Raw genomic sequence first — 18525 nt, forward strand, 5'->3', positions numbered from 1 at the left:
CCATGAGAAGGCTGAAAAACAATTTACGCACCTAAAAAGAGCAAGGTTCGAGTCCAGTTGCACCATAAGAACCAACTAGATTTTTAGGGTATAAGCTTTATAAGGCACAGAACTGAATCAGCTCCGTGGCCATTTTCACACTGCTTACCGGCCACGGAACATTGCGCCAAGCTCCCGGAACGACAGCGTCTTCTTGGTGCGATTTCCCACAAGAATGGTAGTTCTTGCGCGAAATCGCGCCAGGAAGACGCTGTCGTTCCGGGAGCTCGGCGCAATGTTCTGTGGCCGGTAAGCAGTGTGAAAATGGCCCATCTGTTTGCTCAGAAAACAACACTGGGAAAATCCTAGGGTCTTCGGGACCTGGAAATAAATTAATGAGTATCTTGCACTCATATCTCAGCCCCATTTTCCACCTTCTGATGCAAAGGAAGAGTACCTTGGTTGAAGCAAACTATTCCGATGATATTGTCCTAAGGGCTCCTTCCTTTTCCCTCTCATATCTGATGAAGAGAACTTACTCATATCCTGGGAATCTAGTTAGCCTTTAAGGTGCTACCGGTCTGGACCCAAATCTTGCACTTCTACTGCAGACCAACACGGCTACCTACCTAACACATAAAAGGGAAATCAGTAATCCTACAGAAATGTTCTCAAAAGTAATTCCTCTTGAAGGCCATGGGATATAGTTCCTACAATGGTTATTTATAATAATTTATATTTCTCTGCCATTTTTTCAGACTTCTGCTTGAGGTGGCTCATAATTAAAAATCACAATTTTAAGACACAAGCCATTGGACATAAGCAGCAGAAAAAAATGCTCCAGGAAACAGATGCAGACCATTAAAAAATGAAAAAAAGATAACTCACCTAATTAAAAGCCTGGGGGAAAAGATTTGTTCCGGCCTGGCACCTAAAAAAAAGTGAAGTAGGCACCGGGCAAGCCTTAAAGGGGACGGTGTTTTAAAGGCAAGGGGCCACCACAGAAAATGCCCTGTCTCTAGCTGCCACCTACCTCACCTGTGAAGGCAGGGGTACAGGGACCAGGGCTTGAAAGGCAGGTCTTAACTGGTGGGCTGATCAGTATGGGAGGCAGGGCTCATTTCGAGGGGGAACGCGCAGGAACGCAGTTCCAGCAGTTCCCCAAAGAGGTCACATGTCAGGTGGCCCCGCCCACCTGACTCTCGCCCATGTTGGGCCTGTTTTGGCCTGGATTGGGGCTGAAACAGCCCGGATTGGGCCTCTGACGGGTGGTGGATCACTCTCCTGTTCAGCAGCGGCCCGATCCTGACCATTTGGGGCCCCTTTTCGGCCATTTTCAGCCCTTTTTTGCCATTTTGGGCCCAATTTCGGCCCTGAATGGCCAGGATTGGGTCCAAAGCAGCCAGGATAGGCGATGTCAGGGGGTGTGGCATATGCAAATCAGTTATACTAATGACACATTTCCGGAGATGGCAAGGGGTGTGACGTATGCTAATGAGTTATGCTAATAAATTCCTCCAGCTCTTTTTCTAGGAAGTGACCCCTGATGGGAGGAGAAGGTCCTTCAGGACTGCAAGCGGGAACCAGTCCAAAAGGCAGAGCTTTTCTACAGCATGGTTATAATAGTCATGGGGAAAGCTTCCTCGGGTGCATCGTTGCCTGCCATGCAGTTGTCAGAAAGCTCAAAAGCTCTGCCAGAGTGGTGGGAAGAGCGAAACACGTCAGAAGGATCTCAGACAACTGCAAGTCATCCTCTGCCAGGGGAAGAAACGAGCTATAGAGTTCACATAGATACTGTCGTCTTAGGACGAAGATCCCACGTACCATGATACGGATCTGTTGTATTTTGGCATACATTGTTCTTTTTGCGTTGTATCCTCACAACAACCCTGTGAGGTTGGTTTGATGGAAAGAGAGCTACTGGCCAAAGATCCTCCCCCCCCCCCCCACCTCCAGTGATTTTAAGAATATAAGTAAACCCTGCCGGATAAGACCAGTGCATCCATCTTGTCCATCTCGTCTCACACAGTGACCAACCAGTTGCCCTGTAGGGCCAAGCAAACAGTATCATGGTTAAATCGAGATACAAGCCTGAATCATCTCAGTTCTAGTTCCTCTCTAGGCTGCAAACCTAAGAACACTTAATCTGGGAGTGGTGGTGGTGCAGAGTGCTGTCAAGTCATAGCTGAGTTACGGCGATCCCTGGTGGAGTTTTCATGGCAAGAGACTAACCAAAATGGTTTGCTATTGCTTGCCTCTGCAATCCTGGCCTTCATTGGAGGACTCCCATCCAATTACTAACTAAGGCCGGCCCCGTTTCGTTTTTGAAAAGTGACGAGACCGGGCTTGCCTGGGCTATCCAGGTTAGGGCAATCTAGAAGTGTGTACGTGTGTGTGTGTTATGTGCCGTCAAGTCCCCTCCGACCTATGGCGACCCTATGAATGAACGACCTCCAAAATGTCCTATCATTAACAGACTTGCTCAGATCCTGCAAACTGGAGGATGTGGCTTCTTTTATTGAGTCAAGCCATCTCTTTTTAGGTCTTCCTCTTTTCCCACTGCCTTCCACTTTCCCTAGCATTATTGATTTTTCCAGGGAATCTTGTCTTCTCATGATGCGACCAAAGTACGATAGCCTTAGTTTTGTCATTTTAACTTCTAGGAGAATTTGGGCTTGATTTGATCTTGTAAGCCCCCTGTAATAAAATGAGACTTCCTTCTGGGTAATTATGCCTAACTGGGCATTGCAAGACTGTACCCTCCTGGATCTCTGTTGCATGAATCTCTGTCTCTGCTGGGAAAGGACATAATTTGGCATGCGGGTCGGGGGTAGGAGATGCAAAAGTATCGTTGGTGACGTTTCCTGGGCAAAGCTCATATTTATCCAGTGGCCCTTCACAAGGGTCACAACAGCATTCCTGGCCTTGCTACTTTTAACACCAGTAGGGGAGAGAGGCAACCTTGGCCCTGACTGAAACTTAGATCAATAGAAGGGAACTGAATGATCAATTCTCATTCCACAATTTTGTCCTGAAGCTTTCCTTCTAATTTTTGTTGCTGAAACCTTGTAAGCAGGGCTTTTTTTCAGCTGGAACGCTGTGGAATGGACTTCCCACACCTCTTGAAAATGGTCACATGGCCGGTGGCCCCGCCCCGATCTCCAGACAGAAGGCAGTTTGAGGGTAATCTAAACTCCCCTCTGTCTGGAGATCAGGGTGATTTAAACTTTAAAAAACTCCCCTCTTGTTCCAGCTGACCCAAAGTGACGTCACTGTGCGGTCCTGAGTTCCACCACCTCTTTTCCCAGAAAAAAAGCCCTGCTTGTAAGTATGAGATCTGCAGCTGCTCTGGTGTCCTTGCCGATTGAAACCTTCCTGGTTTGTGAATGCTGTCATTGTTTTATGGTGGATTAGTGTCCATTTGAATCCCACCCCTCCCATACAACCACATTTCTCTTAGCTGTATAGTCATCGTATTGACAAGATAAGGTACAATGCCGCTTGATTAGATGGGAGGGGTGTAGAGAAGGATTTGGAAGGATTAAAAAGAATGCTGATTGACTCGCGCCCAGATGCCGCGCTGCTCAGTCAGCAGTAGCGAGTCAGAGCCAGGCACGTGCCTGCGCTTAGGGGCAAGGCCAGGGGTTTGCTTGGCTGCAAGAACGACTCGAGTGCTGCCCTCTCTCAGGGAGGTCTAAAATCGCAATCCTATTTATGCTTAACTGGAACACAGGGAAGCTTACGTCTACATGGGAGCAAGCCCTGCTGAACTCAACTTACTTCCGTGTCAACCTGTTTGGGCAGCCTGGCAGCAGATCCGATTAGCCTCCTTAGGAGTAAAGAGGTCCTGAATGTGCAAAATGACTGGGAAGCCGTTCTGTCTGGCTCAGGCTAGCTGGCTACGATGGGTCTGCACGAGTTTTCCTCCCGGATTGCAACGGCGGAAAGGGAGAAACCGCCCCCCCCTTCTGCGCCCCAATTCTGGGAGCAGCGGCCCCTTTAAGAGGCGTGGCCAGGGCTCTCCCAGCCCCCGCCTTTCTCCGGCCCCGAGTCTGGAACAGCCAATCGGAGCGCGGGGACAGGATAGTGTGCTCGGGTAGGGGCAGCCCTGGCCGCTGATAGGCCGGCGAGGGGGCCGGGCTTGTGCCGGGCGATCGCGAGCTGCCGGGAATGACGGCACCGCGGAGGGGGCGCCACGCGGGGCCGCCGGGCAGGTACGCGGGTGACCTCACCCCCGTGCAGGGCGAACGTGGGAATGCGGCAGACGCGTGACCGAAATCCATGAGCGGAGGGGACGGGGACGACGATGCTGCAGGGCTCGAGAGGGAGGGGAAAGGATGGGGGTGGCTTCTACTTCGCTGTTCCCCCCCAAGGCTTAGGACCAGGGCGGGCAGCCTGCGTTTGGAGCCCAGGAGAGATCGGGGCCAGTGCGCATCTTTCCTCGGCTTCAGTTGTCACGAGGGCGCGTGGTTTCCCTCCAGTCTCCTAGATGTGAGCGGTGGGGTAGAGGCAGCAGGACGCTTCGCCGGGGTCTCGGCTTTTGCCGTCGTCTGGAACTCTTCGGGGCGCGGGGCAGCTGCTGGAGCAAAGGGTAAGGCTCGGCGCGGAGCTCGGAGAAGCCTGCGCTGAGTATTGCGGATGCGCCCCAAGTTACACCTCTTGACCCAGCTGGTGACACTGTCCTGGGTGGGGGAGCCGAGGCTCGGAGAATTTGACCCCGGTGCCGCTCATCAGCGTGCTGCGGTGGGACTAGATCTTGGACCAGGGAAGGGGGACCCCCAAACCCAGCCTGGCCTCCTGCTTTGCCTGGAGCAGAGGCTTGGGCTGCAGAAACCGGCCCCTGCGACTTGCCGTGCGTCGGAGCAAAACTTTTTCTGATCGCTGCTGTTCCAGGCACTCCGCGGGAGCCGGACTAAAAGTTGCCCCCCTGGGTCCTTTGGGCCAGCTGCCGGAACCCAGGATGTTGCGCGTTTCTTGCGCATATGGTACACCCTGGTGGGTGCCCGCCTCTTGGCTCGGCTGAGGTCTCAGTTGGGAGCCCAGCAAAGCTTTTACTTGGGCTTCCTTTCGCTGCAGGCCTTTTTTTGAAGACGCAAAATTATTCTGTATTGGCACATCGCTTATAAAATCTGTTTGCATTGATCTCTCCTGGATAAGGGTGGTGGCAGCAGAATTATTATGATTTCTGTATGTTTTCTCTTTACCCTGCGAGGCAGGACAGCTTTCTTTTTTCAAAATCCCGTGTTACTGATGGGGGAATTTATGGTGGAAGGTGAAATTTAAGTCAGTACAAAGTACTGATTTTTTTAAAAGGTGGCCATAGTCTTACCTTCTGTCTTCTGCGTTAAGCCCCCCTGAAAGAGAATGCCAAGAAGAAATTTAAATTGCTTTTGCCTATGTCTGAAAGATAATGACTTGATCGAGGCCATGCAATAGATTAGAGGTTTTGGACTGGAACTGCAAAGGTTGGAAACATGGGGGTGAACAGCCTGGCCGAACGTGATGAGCATATTGATTTGGTGAAGATGAGCTGATGTCTTGATTCCATCACAGTTAGTTAATTTGAAGAGTTTGCTGATTGTGTGTGCGCACACACTATGCACGCGGGCATGTGTGCATGAACATGCACCGATTTGCTTCTGGCTAATGGTTTTCCTAGGAAGGAAGAGAGTGGATTTATGAGTCTCCTCCCTTTCACAGGAATCGAGAGAGCCATGCTGTGCGGTTGAAATGCACACCTTTCCAATTCCTCCAGTTGCATCATACAGCCACGGTTCAGCAGGGAGGGGTGGAGCGGCGGATCTGGAACCTGTGGGTTTCTTGTCATTTCGCCATATACAATTCCGGCTTTGTTGGCAGTAGCAGCTGCTGTGTTATAGAACTAAACGGAGGGGGAGCTTTTCCTGCTCAGGATTTTTCTTCTTCTTCAGTTCTGATTCTCTTTGAGACACAGCAGACAAGCAAGTTGCGTTATGCCGCAGACACTTTCAGACTTCTGTATGTTAAAAGTTCCCAGGTGGGAGTTTTATAAGTACTGTGGCTGGTGAGCTGGGCAAACTTTCCAAGTTGACATTCAGTCTGTGGAGTTCTTCCCCCTCCTGCCGTCGGCACACAGAGATTCTAGGCTGCCTCCTCTCTCTTTGGTCTCTTCTTTAGGTGCTCTGCAGATTCACCAGGCCCTTGGGGCATTCTCCAGCCAGCCCCTTACTACATAGGCTTGGAATCTCTGCCCTATGAAAGGGGAGAGCTTGCCTGGGCTAAAGCATTTGGGAGGCCTCTGATCGTTGCTTCTAACAGGCCTAGCATTGTTTGCGTTGCTCTGTTACACTTCAGTCTTTGCCAGTTGGGACAGAATGTCTGGTTCCCCCCTCCCCTTTTTTTGCTACATTTAGGCATATTAATTAATTCCCCATCCCCGGGCTGGCTGAGTGCTTTCTTCTGAACGGAAAGGGTTTGCTGTGACAGATGCAAGGGATATAAGGAAGGAGAGCATCACATGACCTTGAAGTTCAGAGAATGTTATGGGGAGGGGGTGTTTGGCTTCAGACGCGCGTGGAGCGGAAGCTCCCCTTTGCTGCTTAGATGGACGGCCTCTCTCCTGACTCCCTTCCTGCTTAAACTGCAATTATTTTTTTTTTTTTAAGTTCGGGAGGTTGGTATGCTGAGATGCTGTAGAGCTCATCACAGATGGTTTGCTTATATTTCAAAGAAGCAGCTGATAACAGTTAAAACCTGAGCAGTGTCAGGGGTATCAAATGACCACTGTGTATTAGACAGAGTTGGTGCCAGCTAATTTTCCTGTGAGTGATGATAATAATAATAGCAATAACAACGACAACAAGAACAACAATAATAATAACTGCACTTATATACTGCTCTTCTAGACAGATTAGTGCCCCACTCAGAGCGGTGGACAAGTTAGTGTTATTATTATCCCCACAATACCAGCTGGGGCTGAGAGGAGGCCACCTGTTGAGCTCATGGCAGGAGTGGGATTCGAACCAGTAGAGTGCTGATTTGCAGCCGAACCACTTAGCCACTGGAAGGGAGGGGCTCCTTTTCACTATTCAGAAATCCATGCTGGGAAACACAGGACTTGTATGAACAAACGCTACATGGGAAGGTGTCTGAGTTTAGGAGAGGAACTGGGGGAGATTAAGCAAACAGCTCGGTGGCACTACAGAAACTTTTTGCTCATAGAACACGCACAAACTAGTTTTTCAGGCTTTTGCAAGGCTCAGACTAGCCCCCAAATGTGTATTGAGCACAGCTGCAAAAGGCACATATATTTTTGATATGACTCTTGCAATTTCCTGATGGGTTTATATCATGAGGAATACACGCTTTCCAGCTTACCCCCTCCCACTATTAATGGAGTTCTTAGGAATGCATCTTTAGTGCTCCAAAGAGCATGTTTGGAATTGTTCTTAAAGTTGATTTTACAATTTTAAAAATAGCTCATGAAAGGATACACATGAGTGTAATGCATTCTGGGCCCACCAATCCGCCCTGCCTTGCTATTCATTTTTCAAACATTTCCAGGAATGAAATTGACCGGACCAGAAGCAGTTGCCCTGTGGTCTAGTTAATTTCACTGCTGCTTTAATTTATGGGCCTGAGAAGTACTCTGCAGAAGCCTAATGAACATTGCCGTGAGACTCCGTCCTTGGTATTTGATGAAGGGAGCTCTGACTCTTTCAAGCTCATACTGGACCCGAATCTTGTTCACAGACCAACATGGTAAAACTACGTTCTGTGTAGTTAACAAGTGACCATTACTGGCATGGCAACAGTTAAGGGGAAGTTGCTCCAGTTGCTTTGTAGAATTAATGAACTGTACATAACCCAGGAAACTCAGGTGAACATCATCCTTGCTTGGAGGTATTTCCTGTACGGTGTAGGGGACAAGAGGCTTTGCCAAAAGCAAAGTCTTTGTTTCAGAGTGACTGCGGCGTCCCTTGCTCTGGTAGCTGCATGAAGCAGAAGTATGAGTGTGGGGTGGTCAAGTTGGCTAGTTTCTGTGGTTGTTTTTTTTGTGTGGTGCATTTTTAAAAATCCCACCTGCATTTCAAGAATTCCAGAGTGGTGTCCGTGCATGTCCTCCACTCCACTTTATCCTCCCAACAACCTTGTGAGGTAGGTTAGGTTGTGAGAGAATGACTGGATTAGGATGACCTAGTATGTTTGGCACACAAGAATTTGAACTCAGGTCTCCCCAGTCCTAGTCTACTGTACTCTAGCCACTGTACCGCACTGGCTCTCAGTTGGTTGTTCACCTTGGTAAAGAGTCCAGTAGCACCTTTAAGACTAACAAATTTTATTGTAGTATAAGCTTTTGAGAAACACAGCTCTCTTCGTCAGATGCATGTATGGTCTTAAAGGGTCTTAAATTGTTAGTCTTAAAGGTGCTACTGGATTCTTTACTATTTTGCCGCAACAGACTAAGACGGCTAACTCCTCTGGATGTATGACCCTTGATTTAGAGTCTTTGTTCTTGTGGGCCTCTGACTTCCTATTAACTTATACTATTGAAAAGACTGGGTGATTTAATCCTCCTTTATTCTAAAGTCTTGCAGTCTTTATTGCTGCCATGTGAAGAAGAATTCCATGCAACCAGGAAGCTTGCTTCTGCCAGTTTGAACAGGAGTCAAAAAAGGGTTGGCCTCACACGCTCTTTCTACAGTAAGGAAGCCTAGATTTTTAAACAGCTTTCTTGGAATGTGCATGAATCATTTTCAAATGGAATGCATGTTGGGCAAAGGAGCTTTGCCCAACTAGTTGTGGGGAAATATGAGGTCATCGCTATTGAATCGGGGCTGCATCTTGTGCTAGCAGTAGGAAGCCCCTGGGATTCGAAATGGGCTTTTTGTAGTGAGCCTCCCTTGAATGCAAGAGTCTCTCTGCAAGGATGTGACAGGCTGGCTAGGGTTTGACTGGGATAGCCTGCGCTGTTTGCCTGAGTTTCCCCGCATTGTACTTAGAAGGGCCAGGGGCAGCGTTGGGGCTCCAAATGAAGAAATGCGTCACACACGAGTTTTTTCCCCTACAGATCATCTGAGCGAAAGGGGTGGTGGTGGGGGAATGTACACAGCCGTGTTTAAAATTGCCATTGGCGTTAGTTTTGTTGCAAATACTTGTTTCAGGAAATGAATAGTGCCATTATCTCAGTTTACAAAATCATTCTATGTGAAGCAGCACTGATGATGTATTCAAGGTGTCACGGGGGTTTGCTGATGACATAGGAAGGCCTCAAATCTCCTGACTTGTGATCTTCCTCCCTCTTCCTCTTCCCCTTGTGTGCTGAGCTACAATTGAAGACTTCCTGGTTTAGGAAGTTCTATTCTGCTCTTGTTGGAAGTGATGCCCAGGTTTGGTTGCCTTAAGCTGGGCTTTGTTTCTTTCCCAGTGTGAAACTGGAAAAGCTCTGCTATGCAGGTGATATTTTATTTAGTACATTTTTTATCCTGCCTGACCTCCAAAGTGTTTAGGGTGGCATGCATTGTTCTCCTGCCCTCCGCTGGATCCTTATTTCGTCAGCGAGGTTATGCTGAGTGAGCACACGTGGCCCCAAAGCCACCCAGCAAGTTGCCGTGGCAGGTTGAAAGTTCAAAGCTGGATCGTGATCCAATACACTGACCACTGCAGCATGTTGGCTATGGAACAAGGAACGAGGACGCATTGAAGACTGATGTTTCTGAAGCTCTGCAAACTGTTCAAGGTGTGTGCCAACAGCCTCCTCAGTCATGAGGCTGACAGCTGTTTCCCCTCTTAATCAAGAGGATCTTGTATTCTAAAAAAAGGGGAAATATCTGCCTTAGTCTAAGCCTCTGTTGTGTTATATAACTGTATCATGCTTGGCTTAGGGTGGTTTGGGGGGGGGGCTGACAGCAGTGAACTCTGTCGTTGGTGTTCTGGGCATGGGGTATGTGTGTTCTTTAAAATGCTTTTATTTATTGGAACACATCCATCTCAACTGGCATTATGGAGAAACTGGGGCATAGAGGGACGTGGGATGCCCTTGATGTTGATCGGTCTGATAGATATTTGTTAACTTGCATAAAAGTCAGCCAGTGCTGGTCTGAGATAATGTCCAGACAGGAAAGTGCAGGAGGCAAGTCAAATAGCAAAAGCTCACACTCGTTTGTGTGTGTGTGTGTGTGTGCGCGTGTGCGTGCGTGCACGCTTTCTACACTCCTGACTCTGGGGGAGAGACAAGCAGACGTATCTCTTTGTGGGAGTGCGAGAAGAGGTGGTCTTGGGTAATAAAAGTGCCTTGTCACAGGACAAAGTTCACAGGAAAAACATTAGGTGGGAAGCTAAATATATGCGGCATGGGGGAAGAAATCTGTGTGAGGCCTATAGAGGGACTGTGCTGCTATGGAAAATGATCAGCAAGCGGTTCTGGAAAGTGGAACGAAACCAGGATTCCAAAGTAATGAAGGCAAGGGGCAGTGTGGGAAACCCACACAGCTTCTTTGCTAAAAAATGCAAGTGTAGGCAGCTAATGGGACCAAGCTTTTTCTCAGTGCAAGCGCTGAGTAATGCAGTTATTCGAGTCATAGCTACTGGAGAAGGAGTTGGCTTGGAAATATGGGGGTACTCTCACCCGTGCCTTGAAAATTGCTTTGATTGTTGGCTGGGATCTTGTCTCTGCTGATCAGCGTTATTCATGATCCCAGTCCTCTTCTGCTTCAAAGGTTCTGAAGCTTGTCTCAATCATATTTGGGAAAACATTTGGGTATACCATTGGTGTGCACAGGTGACCTCGAAAAGCACATGGAAGTTGAGATACAATTGCAAACTCATCTTTCCCTTCTTACCCTTGGAGCTCGGGGTGGGGGTTTGTACTGGTTTAGGAGAACTAATGTGTTGTAGTGGTTAAAGAGTCAGACTAGGATTAGGGGAGAAATGTGTTCAGATCTTATTTGCACCATGAAACTGATGGTGCGTCTTTGGGCCAGTGGGTCTCTCTTGGAGTTACTGTGAGGATGCAGTGGAAGAAGAGAGAAATGTTTTATCCTAAGGCACTCTTGAGCTAGTTTATGGCATGGGTAAACATGCCACAAGATGGTAGCCCGTTGGGTGCTAGATTTGCCCTACTGGGCAGAAAAATTATCTTCTGTCCATAGAGAGCCATTGTGACCTAGTAGCTAAACTAAGATCTGAGAGACCCAGGTTCGAATCCTCACTCTGCCACGGAAGTTTGTTGGGTGACCTTGGGCTAGTCACACTCCGGCCAACCTACCTCACAGGATGGTTGTGAAATGTAGGAGAAGAGAACGATATGAGCCCCGTGGGGTCCCCATTGGGCAAGGAGGCAGCGAATAAATAAAGTAAATAAATAGTTCTTGCTATCTGATCGTAAGTTTCACGGAATACATTTTCAGCGGCCTTGGATTTGAGCTGTTCTTCAAACCATTTTTGGCCGACTGCAGCTGTCTTAAACAGAATTAATTGCAGCTCCTGGATAATGCTGGCAGGGCCCTTGCAGTCTTTATACGGCCACGCTGATTTTACTTGGGTAGGAATCTGGCACCAGATGCCTCCTGGGCTCTGGCTTCCTGCCTGGGAAGAGAATGAACCTTCTGTGTCCTGTGGACTTTACCTAAAAGCTATCAAAAGTGAATGAAGTCCTGTTTAACCTTGTCCAAAAAATACAAGGAACTAGGAAGGCATCCAACGAAATCAGTAGGCTTTAGATTTCAAGCAGCAGACAAGAAGCAATTTATTATTATTATTATTATTACACTCCCTTGTGGTTTATCCTGTCTGTCTGCTGGCATAAAATATTGTGGAGGCATTGAAAGGACTTTGTGTCGATTCCTTCGTGCTAGACCCATCAGTGGTGGCTGGCTGAAATGGCTGGGGAGGGGCAAGGAGGTGGCGTGATATTAGGGCTGGCCGTACTGTTGGGGAAGCTCTTCAGGGCCTTGGCCCAGCATACCTACGGGACCGCCTCCCTGCCTATGTCCCTCCACAGCCGCTTCACTCATCTGAACAGGGTCTCCTGCAGGTGCCACCCTGCCCATGGATGAAATCAACAGCAGCCCGTATGCTGGCTTTCTCTGGGGTAGCCTCTTCCTTGTGGAACGGCCTGCCCGAGGAGGTCAGGAGAGCCCCCACTCTCCTAGCTTTCCGCAAATGATGCAAATCCGAATTATTCAAAAAGTCTTTTGTATCGTAGAGAGGGGCTCTCAGATGCTTCGCTAATGAGTTAAGGACCATAGACTTCACCGCTATGTTGCCTTACGTACTATCTGTTGTCTTAAATATGTGCTCCTATGAGCTACTTGTGCTTCATGTGGTCTCATGTCTGCCCTAGAATTGCTTATGTTCTGTCTCAACATTTCTTCAACTCTGTATTGGATTCTTGCTAAGGCTGTGTCTTTGTAAACTTGTATTTATTTACCCAATGCCGTTGTTTATGGAAATGTCCTTGATATTAACTGTACTGATCTCACACTGCGTAATCCGCCTTGTGTCTCAGTGAGAAAAACAGACTATAAATGACATAAATAAAATAAATAAATAATAGAAGGCATGGAGGAATGGAGCATCCATGTTCAGAGGCAATATACTATTGAGTAGCAGTTCTTCAGGGCAGGGACAGACACAGGCGGGTGAGATTTTGTTCTCCAAGCCCCGTTTCTGTCGGCCTTCCAGGGGTTGGTCTCTGTGGGTAACAAAATCAAAAAGAGTCCAGTAGCACCTGTGGGTAACAGAAAGCAGAACCCGATGGTCCAGTGCAGTAGATCCAGAGGAGTGAGCCGTGTTAGTCTGTAGTAGCAAAATCGAAAAGAGTCCAGTAGCACCTTTAAGACTAACCAACTTTGCTGTAGCATAAGCTTGTAAAGTTGGTTAGTCTTAAAGGTGCTACTGGACTCTTTTCGACAATGCAGTAGGGCCACTCTTATCTCGCCCACCTTGGGTGGCAAAGTCTAGGTTGCCATTAAAAAGTAACCAGTGGTCAATTGTTTGTTTGCCTCCATGTGGAGAGGGGGGAATTGGATATGAATTTTTTCTTCTGCCATCCAAGTAGTTCTCTCTCTGTGTTATGAATTTGCTTGCGGTGTGTCAGGATGTGCTATCTGGAAATAAAAGGACCGAAAACGGCTTGCCCTCTGCTCCTCTGGTTACAACACGCTTCTTCTGAAGTATCCTGTCTGACCCATTTGGGCAGGGTGGTTTTTCCCAGCTCGCTCCAATGTATGATCTGTTCTGCAGTGCAGCCCTTGGCAGAGTTACTCCAGCCTAAGTCTGTGTAAAGCCTTTTTATCTAGTAAGGCTTTGTTTTGAGCAGACGTCTCCACCGTATCCCAGCTCAGCCTCTTGGTTCACCTTAGCCAATATTGTCTCCTAGGGATGCCCAGACCTTGCTAAATTAACACAAAACCAAACCTGGCGGGTGAGGGGAAAGAACCCTGTCTCGTATGGCTCACATGGGCAAAGAAAACCAAAGACAATAATTGTGAATGAATAAATAGGCTACATTTATTCCTTGCTGTTCAGGGTCTCCTTCCCTCCTTCCTCCTCTCTGATAGTTCTGCCTATTGGCACTCCCTGCTTACAGTGACCTGCTAACAAATGTGAGAATGGACAGGCAAAAGAATCTCCCCTCCCCCTTGCCAAACTCTGCCTCTGCTTTTTAGCACCTCAGTTCCCCCTGGGTAATGTTGACCTTAGGAGCAAGTTTAGTATAGTGGTTAAGAGAGGCAGGACTCTAATCTGGAGAGCCCGATTTGATTCCCCACTCCTCCCCTTGAAGCCAACTGGGCGAGTTTGGGTCAGTCACAGCTCTCTCAGAGCTCTCTCAGTCTCATCCACCTCTCAGGTTGATTGTTGTGAGGATAATAAGAACATACTTGAAACTGCTCTGAGTGTGTCATTAAGTTGTCCTGAAGGGCGGTATATAAATCGAATGTTGTTATTGTTGTTTGATGTCTGTTATGTCAGCACAGTGGTTAAGTGGTTCGGCTGCAAATCAGCACCCTGCTGGTTCGAATCCCACTACTGCCATGAGCTCAGCAGGTGGCCTTGGGGCAGCCACTCTGCTCAGCCTTAGCTCCCCAGCTGTATTGTGGGGATAGTAATAACACTAACTTATTCACAGCTCTGGATGAGGCACTAATCTGTTTAAAAGAGCAGTATATAAGCACAGTTGTTATTATTATTATGTCGTGTACACCCTTGGGACTACATTTTCCAGGGTGCACTGGGGCACAGACTTTGCTGAAGCAACGTTCTTGGCTCCAGAAGGCCCAGATGTGGGAAAGAACAGTGAGGGAGAGGACAGGACTGCCCTCGGAAGCTGCCATTTCCTCCAAGGGAAGTAGGGAACTGATCTCTGTCGTCTGGAGATCAGTTTCAATTCCAGGAGAACTCCAGGCCCTGCCTGGAGGATGGCAGTCCTAGCACAGGAGGAGGAGGAAGGTGGGAGTTTGCTCCTAATAGGAACAAAAACCAATGTGCAAATAATAAACCTCACACAAACAAATGAAATTTTTGAAACAGGAGTGAAAAGCAATTGTTTCTGATGCATCTCCATTTGATGGGTAGCAGCGCTCCCAGGTTACTTACCTGTAGAGGCCTTTCCTTGTACTGGCCAAAGGGCAGCCTAGCTACCTATTTCGTTTTCCTTGGGAATGTCCCTCGGGTCAAGTGTGCAGTGCTGATCAAGAGAAGCGTTCTGGAGTTCTGTGCTTCCCAGGCGTGAAAGTAGGATTGGGACCACATGGAGAGGGGGCTTAGGACAATCCCCCCCAGTGCTGTTTTCCTGACCTGAAACACCCAGGGAGCTGCTGATTGTCCCATTTGGGACCCACGTCGCCATCACTGCGCACGGACTCTCTGTTCCCGTCATCCACGGGAATGTGGTACTCTTGTATCCAGATCTGTGTGTGAGAAGTTGTTTCATTGATGACTGTGAAGGTGGCATTTGTTTGGGCTGCTGCTTGCTGAAGTATCAACCACAAACACAATCTGGACTTTGCAGTTTGGGGAGGGGGGGCGGTTAGCAGATGGAGCCGCAGTAGAAGTTGGGCATGGGCTGCTGATACACAACCTCCGACAACAGGTGGTGTTGACTTTCTGGATGCTGTGATTACAAATTTTTAGCAATCTGCTCTCCTCGATCCCCCCCCCCCACTTTTGTGAGCTGTTCAGAGCAAAATGGACGAGTGTCTCCGGCTTACAACAATCAGGATGCTGGAAAGATCTTCAAGTGGATCTTCCCGGTGTCTTTTTATGCTTAGTTTAGTTTGCACAGTACCCTGATCCCGACAGGGTGCACGCAAGCATCACCCCTGCACCATTTCACAAATTGAAACCCAACTCCTAGCACTGTTGTATACTCTTAAAGAAAAGGGACAGGGTACCTGGCTCTTTTTTCCGCTTCTGAAAGTCTAGTAACAGCACTGATTAAGTGAAACTATACAGGGATGGAAAGAATAAACCCCACTTACCCTCCCTGTGCGCTCCTGATCCAAATCGGGGACCTATGCACCTGTAATTTGTCTTTAAAAGACTGGCAAAGGTCCCTGATTTACATCTCTCATGCGAACCCTCTATCAGTCTCATGAGTCTGTGCTAATTGTGTACCAACAGTGGCTTCTGAGAGCCAGTTTGGTGTAGTGGTTATAAGAGCGGCAGGACTCTAATCTGGAGAGCCAGGTTTGATTCCCCACTCCTCCACTTGAAGCCAGCTGGGTGACCTTGGGTCAGTCACAGCTCTCTCAGCCTTACCCACCTCACAGGGTGATTGTTGTGGGGATAATAATAACATACTTTGTAAACCGCTCTGAGGTGGAGTGAAATTGTCCTGAAGGGCAGTATATAAATCTATTATTATTATCATTATCATTATTCAAATTGTCCGAAACACAATCAACAATAAGCAGAGGTCATATGTTATTATTGATTGGCCTTCCTAAGCTGATACAAGTTTCCGCTGGAGACTTAAGTATCAACCAAATATCGGCATAATATGTACGCTCTTCCAAGTAGTGCCGTCTTTTTCAGTTCTGTAGGTGTTATGTCAGAAAGCTGCAGTTTTTCCATATGAATTGTAAAATTTTTCGAGATGGTTCCAAGTGCCTGACAACAACAATGATATTACTACTACTACTACTACTACTACTGTTTGGAAGCAGTGATGGCTATTGAGTTAGAGTGAGCGTTCAAAGCATCACCGAACCAACACCGCAGTTGAAGTTTCCCTGCTGCTTCTTGTGGCCGCAGACTTTGACAACCCGCGGTTTGTAGGTTCAACAGCTGCCAGACATCCTGTGCAAACTCACTAACTGATGAGTGAACCCAACTGAAACCGGCGCTAGCAAAGTCCTAACTAGCTGGAGATCCCCCACCCGCAAGGTTATAGGACATTCGGGTGGTGGCTTTAGCTCAGAGTCAGCAATCCGAGTTGTCATTCGTTGGTCCCTCTGATCCTTCATGCCTCTTCCCCATCAAGGGGAAAAGTTACTCTCCCCTCCAGCCTCTTGGTGCTGTGCAGGGACCCTGCCCTTTCTTCCCTTGTGTATACTACGACATTCTCCATGGGTACAGGTAGATGCTCACTGGTGCAGCTGAGGATGTTCCTAATCTCTGGAGGTGCGTGCTGTCGGAGCCCTGCCTCCTGTAGCTTGATAGAGAATTCTCTGCTTGGTTGAGAGCAGCTTAAAGGAGATCACCTCGGGGCTGTTGGTGTGAATGCTGACCTGCCTGGAATGCTCTGTTTTAATAGTGCCAGCTTCCTGCTTTTTGTGTAACCCATTTGGCTTGCTGGCTGAAGCTTTGTTGGATCAGGCAAGTGCGGGAAGACCATGGAGCAAGTCTCGGCATGGGGAAGGTAAGTCACACTGTTTGGAAAGCTCCCAGGCAGGGTATTTTTTTCTGACTTCCACATTTTAACAATGTGAGTAGTAGACAGGACAGCAGGAGTGACTTTGTTTCAGAAGCGTTCAGGTTTTCGGATTGGCTGCTGATGTAATCATGCAATGTAATTTCTGGGGGGTGGTTAGCCAGGGGGTTAAAAAAAACAAGACGAAGGGCGCTTTGACTCTCGAAAGCTCATGCCCTGGAAATGGAGTTGGTCTTTGAGGTGTTCCTGGACCGGAACCCTGCTCTTCTACTACAGACCAACACGGCTCCCCACCTGTGACTGAATTTTCTTGTTACTTTAAAACACAGAGAAATACATATATAGAGAACAAAAATGTGTTTAAGCTCTTGTGAGAGCAGCCATTCTGTGTATTTTTGGTCTGCTGCTAAGGACTCCTTTTTTAGTTGCCGTCTTGAGGCTCACACACATTTACGCTTACGCGTCTGCTTTCTCTTTTCCTTTTTCCATGAGTAAAAACTTGGGCAGTTGCACCGTTAAAGAACTCTTAGTAGACGATGCAAGTTTTTTCCAACTTCTTATTGAATTTATTAAATCTGTGGAAACCTGCCTATGAATGAAATGCTGCTTCTGAGGTTGGAATCATACTTACAAGGTAATGCAGATAAAGGACAGCAGACAGCATCTTGAAAGAGGCATTCCCTTGTACGTGCAAAGAGGAATGCCTCTTCCGCGGTGTCGTCTGTTGCCCATGTTTTGTAAGCTCTTGCATTACATTTTTTAAAAAATAAAACTTCTTTTCAGTTAATGAGGGGCTGTTTTTTAGTCATCTAAAATCCAGGCACCAGTCGAATCGGAGAGTTGTATCAACAGTTGGCAACGGGGCTTTTCCTACCCTGTTGTTAGTGATTGCTATAGCTCAACATCCAACTATGTGTAGATGCTGCCCTAGTGAAAAGCTGTAGGGTAAAATGGGCCCATGCGCAGCTGCTGCGAGGCTGGCTAGCTCTTGTGTGCATTGCAGACCGTGGGGATTCTTCTGTCGTTGAACTGCCCCCCAACCCCCTGCTGTAGGTTAGGGTGAGGAAGGCAGAGGTCTGGTCCTGCACTTTTCTCTCTCTCTCTCTCTCTGCTGCGTACTTGTTCTCTTCAGGAAGCCCCCGCTTATAGACGTGGAATCCAACCTTTGCCCAGATGGGCAAATCTCTTTCCCTTATCCTCTCTTCAGAAATCCAGGCTTAAAATGCGCCCAAGCAAATCTCTGCCTTGCATGATCCAGGCAGAAAATCCACTTAAGGCCTTGCATCTCTCTCTCTCCCTCCCCCCCCTCTCTCTACACAAATGCTGGCAGTTGCAAAGGAAAAGGAGGGGGGTGTTTTGTCATAGGGAACAACCAAACAGCACAGGACTGGTCAGTTGGTATTTTATGGGCTGGGGCAAGGGTGGTTTAGAGGTCACTTGGCATTCTCAGAGGCTAAGAACTTGGCAGGGCATGAAGTTGCTGAAACCCAAGCCTCAAATCTCTTTCTTCCTCAGGATAAATTTGCCTATCAGGCTTTTGGGGTGGACATTTGGTCCTTGTATTCTAAGAGGGACCCATTGCTATGGATGCAGGGGCCCACGAGTGACTAGTCTGTGAACAAAGAAAATGCCCCAAAGACCCCCTCCCAGGCAGGCAAGGGCAACCTTTGCAGCCTCTGGCCTGGCCAGGC

At 48.0% G+C, this 18525-nt stretch overlaps 1 protein-coding gene across 5 annotated transcripts in view; it reads left to right on the top strand.

Moving 5' to 3' along the window:
• Nucleotides 1-4112: 4112 nt before the first annotated feature.
• Nucleotides 4113-18525, top strand: part of GRAMD2A (GRAM domain containing 2A) — a 49167-nt gene continuing 34754 nt past the window's right edge. For 2 of the 5 annotated variants that reach the window (XM_055003091.1, XM_055003093.1), the window contains exon 1: nt 4113-4193. In XM_055003091.1, the coding sequence (XP_054859066.1) occupies nt 4150-4193 (44 nt within the window). In that variant the 5' untranslated portion in view covers nt 4113-4149. The other 3 variants (XM_055003095.1, XM_055003094.1, XM_055003092.1) reach the window with 3 other exon arrangements.

Source organism: Eublepharis macularius, chromosome 18, assembly GCF_028583425.1.
Source record: "Eublepharis macularius isolate TG4126 chromosome 18, MPM_Emac_v1.0, whole genome shotgun sequence".
NCBI lineage: Eukaryota > Metazoa > Chordata > Lepidosauria > Squamata > Eublepharidae > Eublepharis > Eublepharis macularius.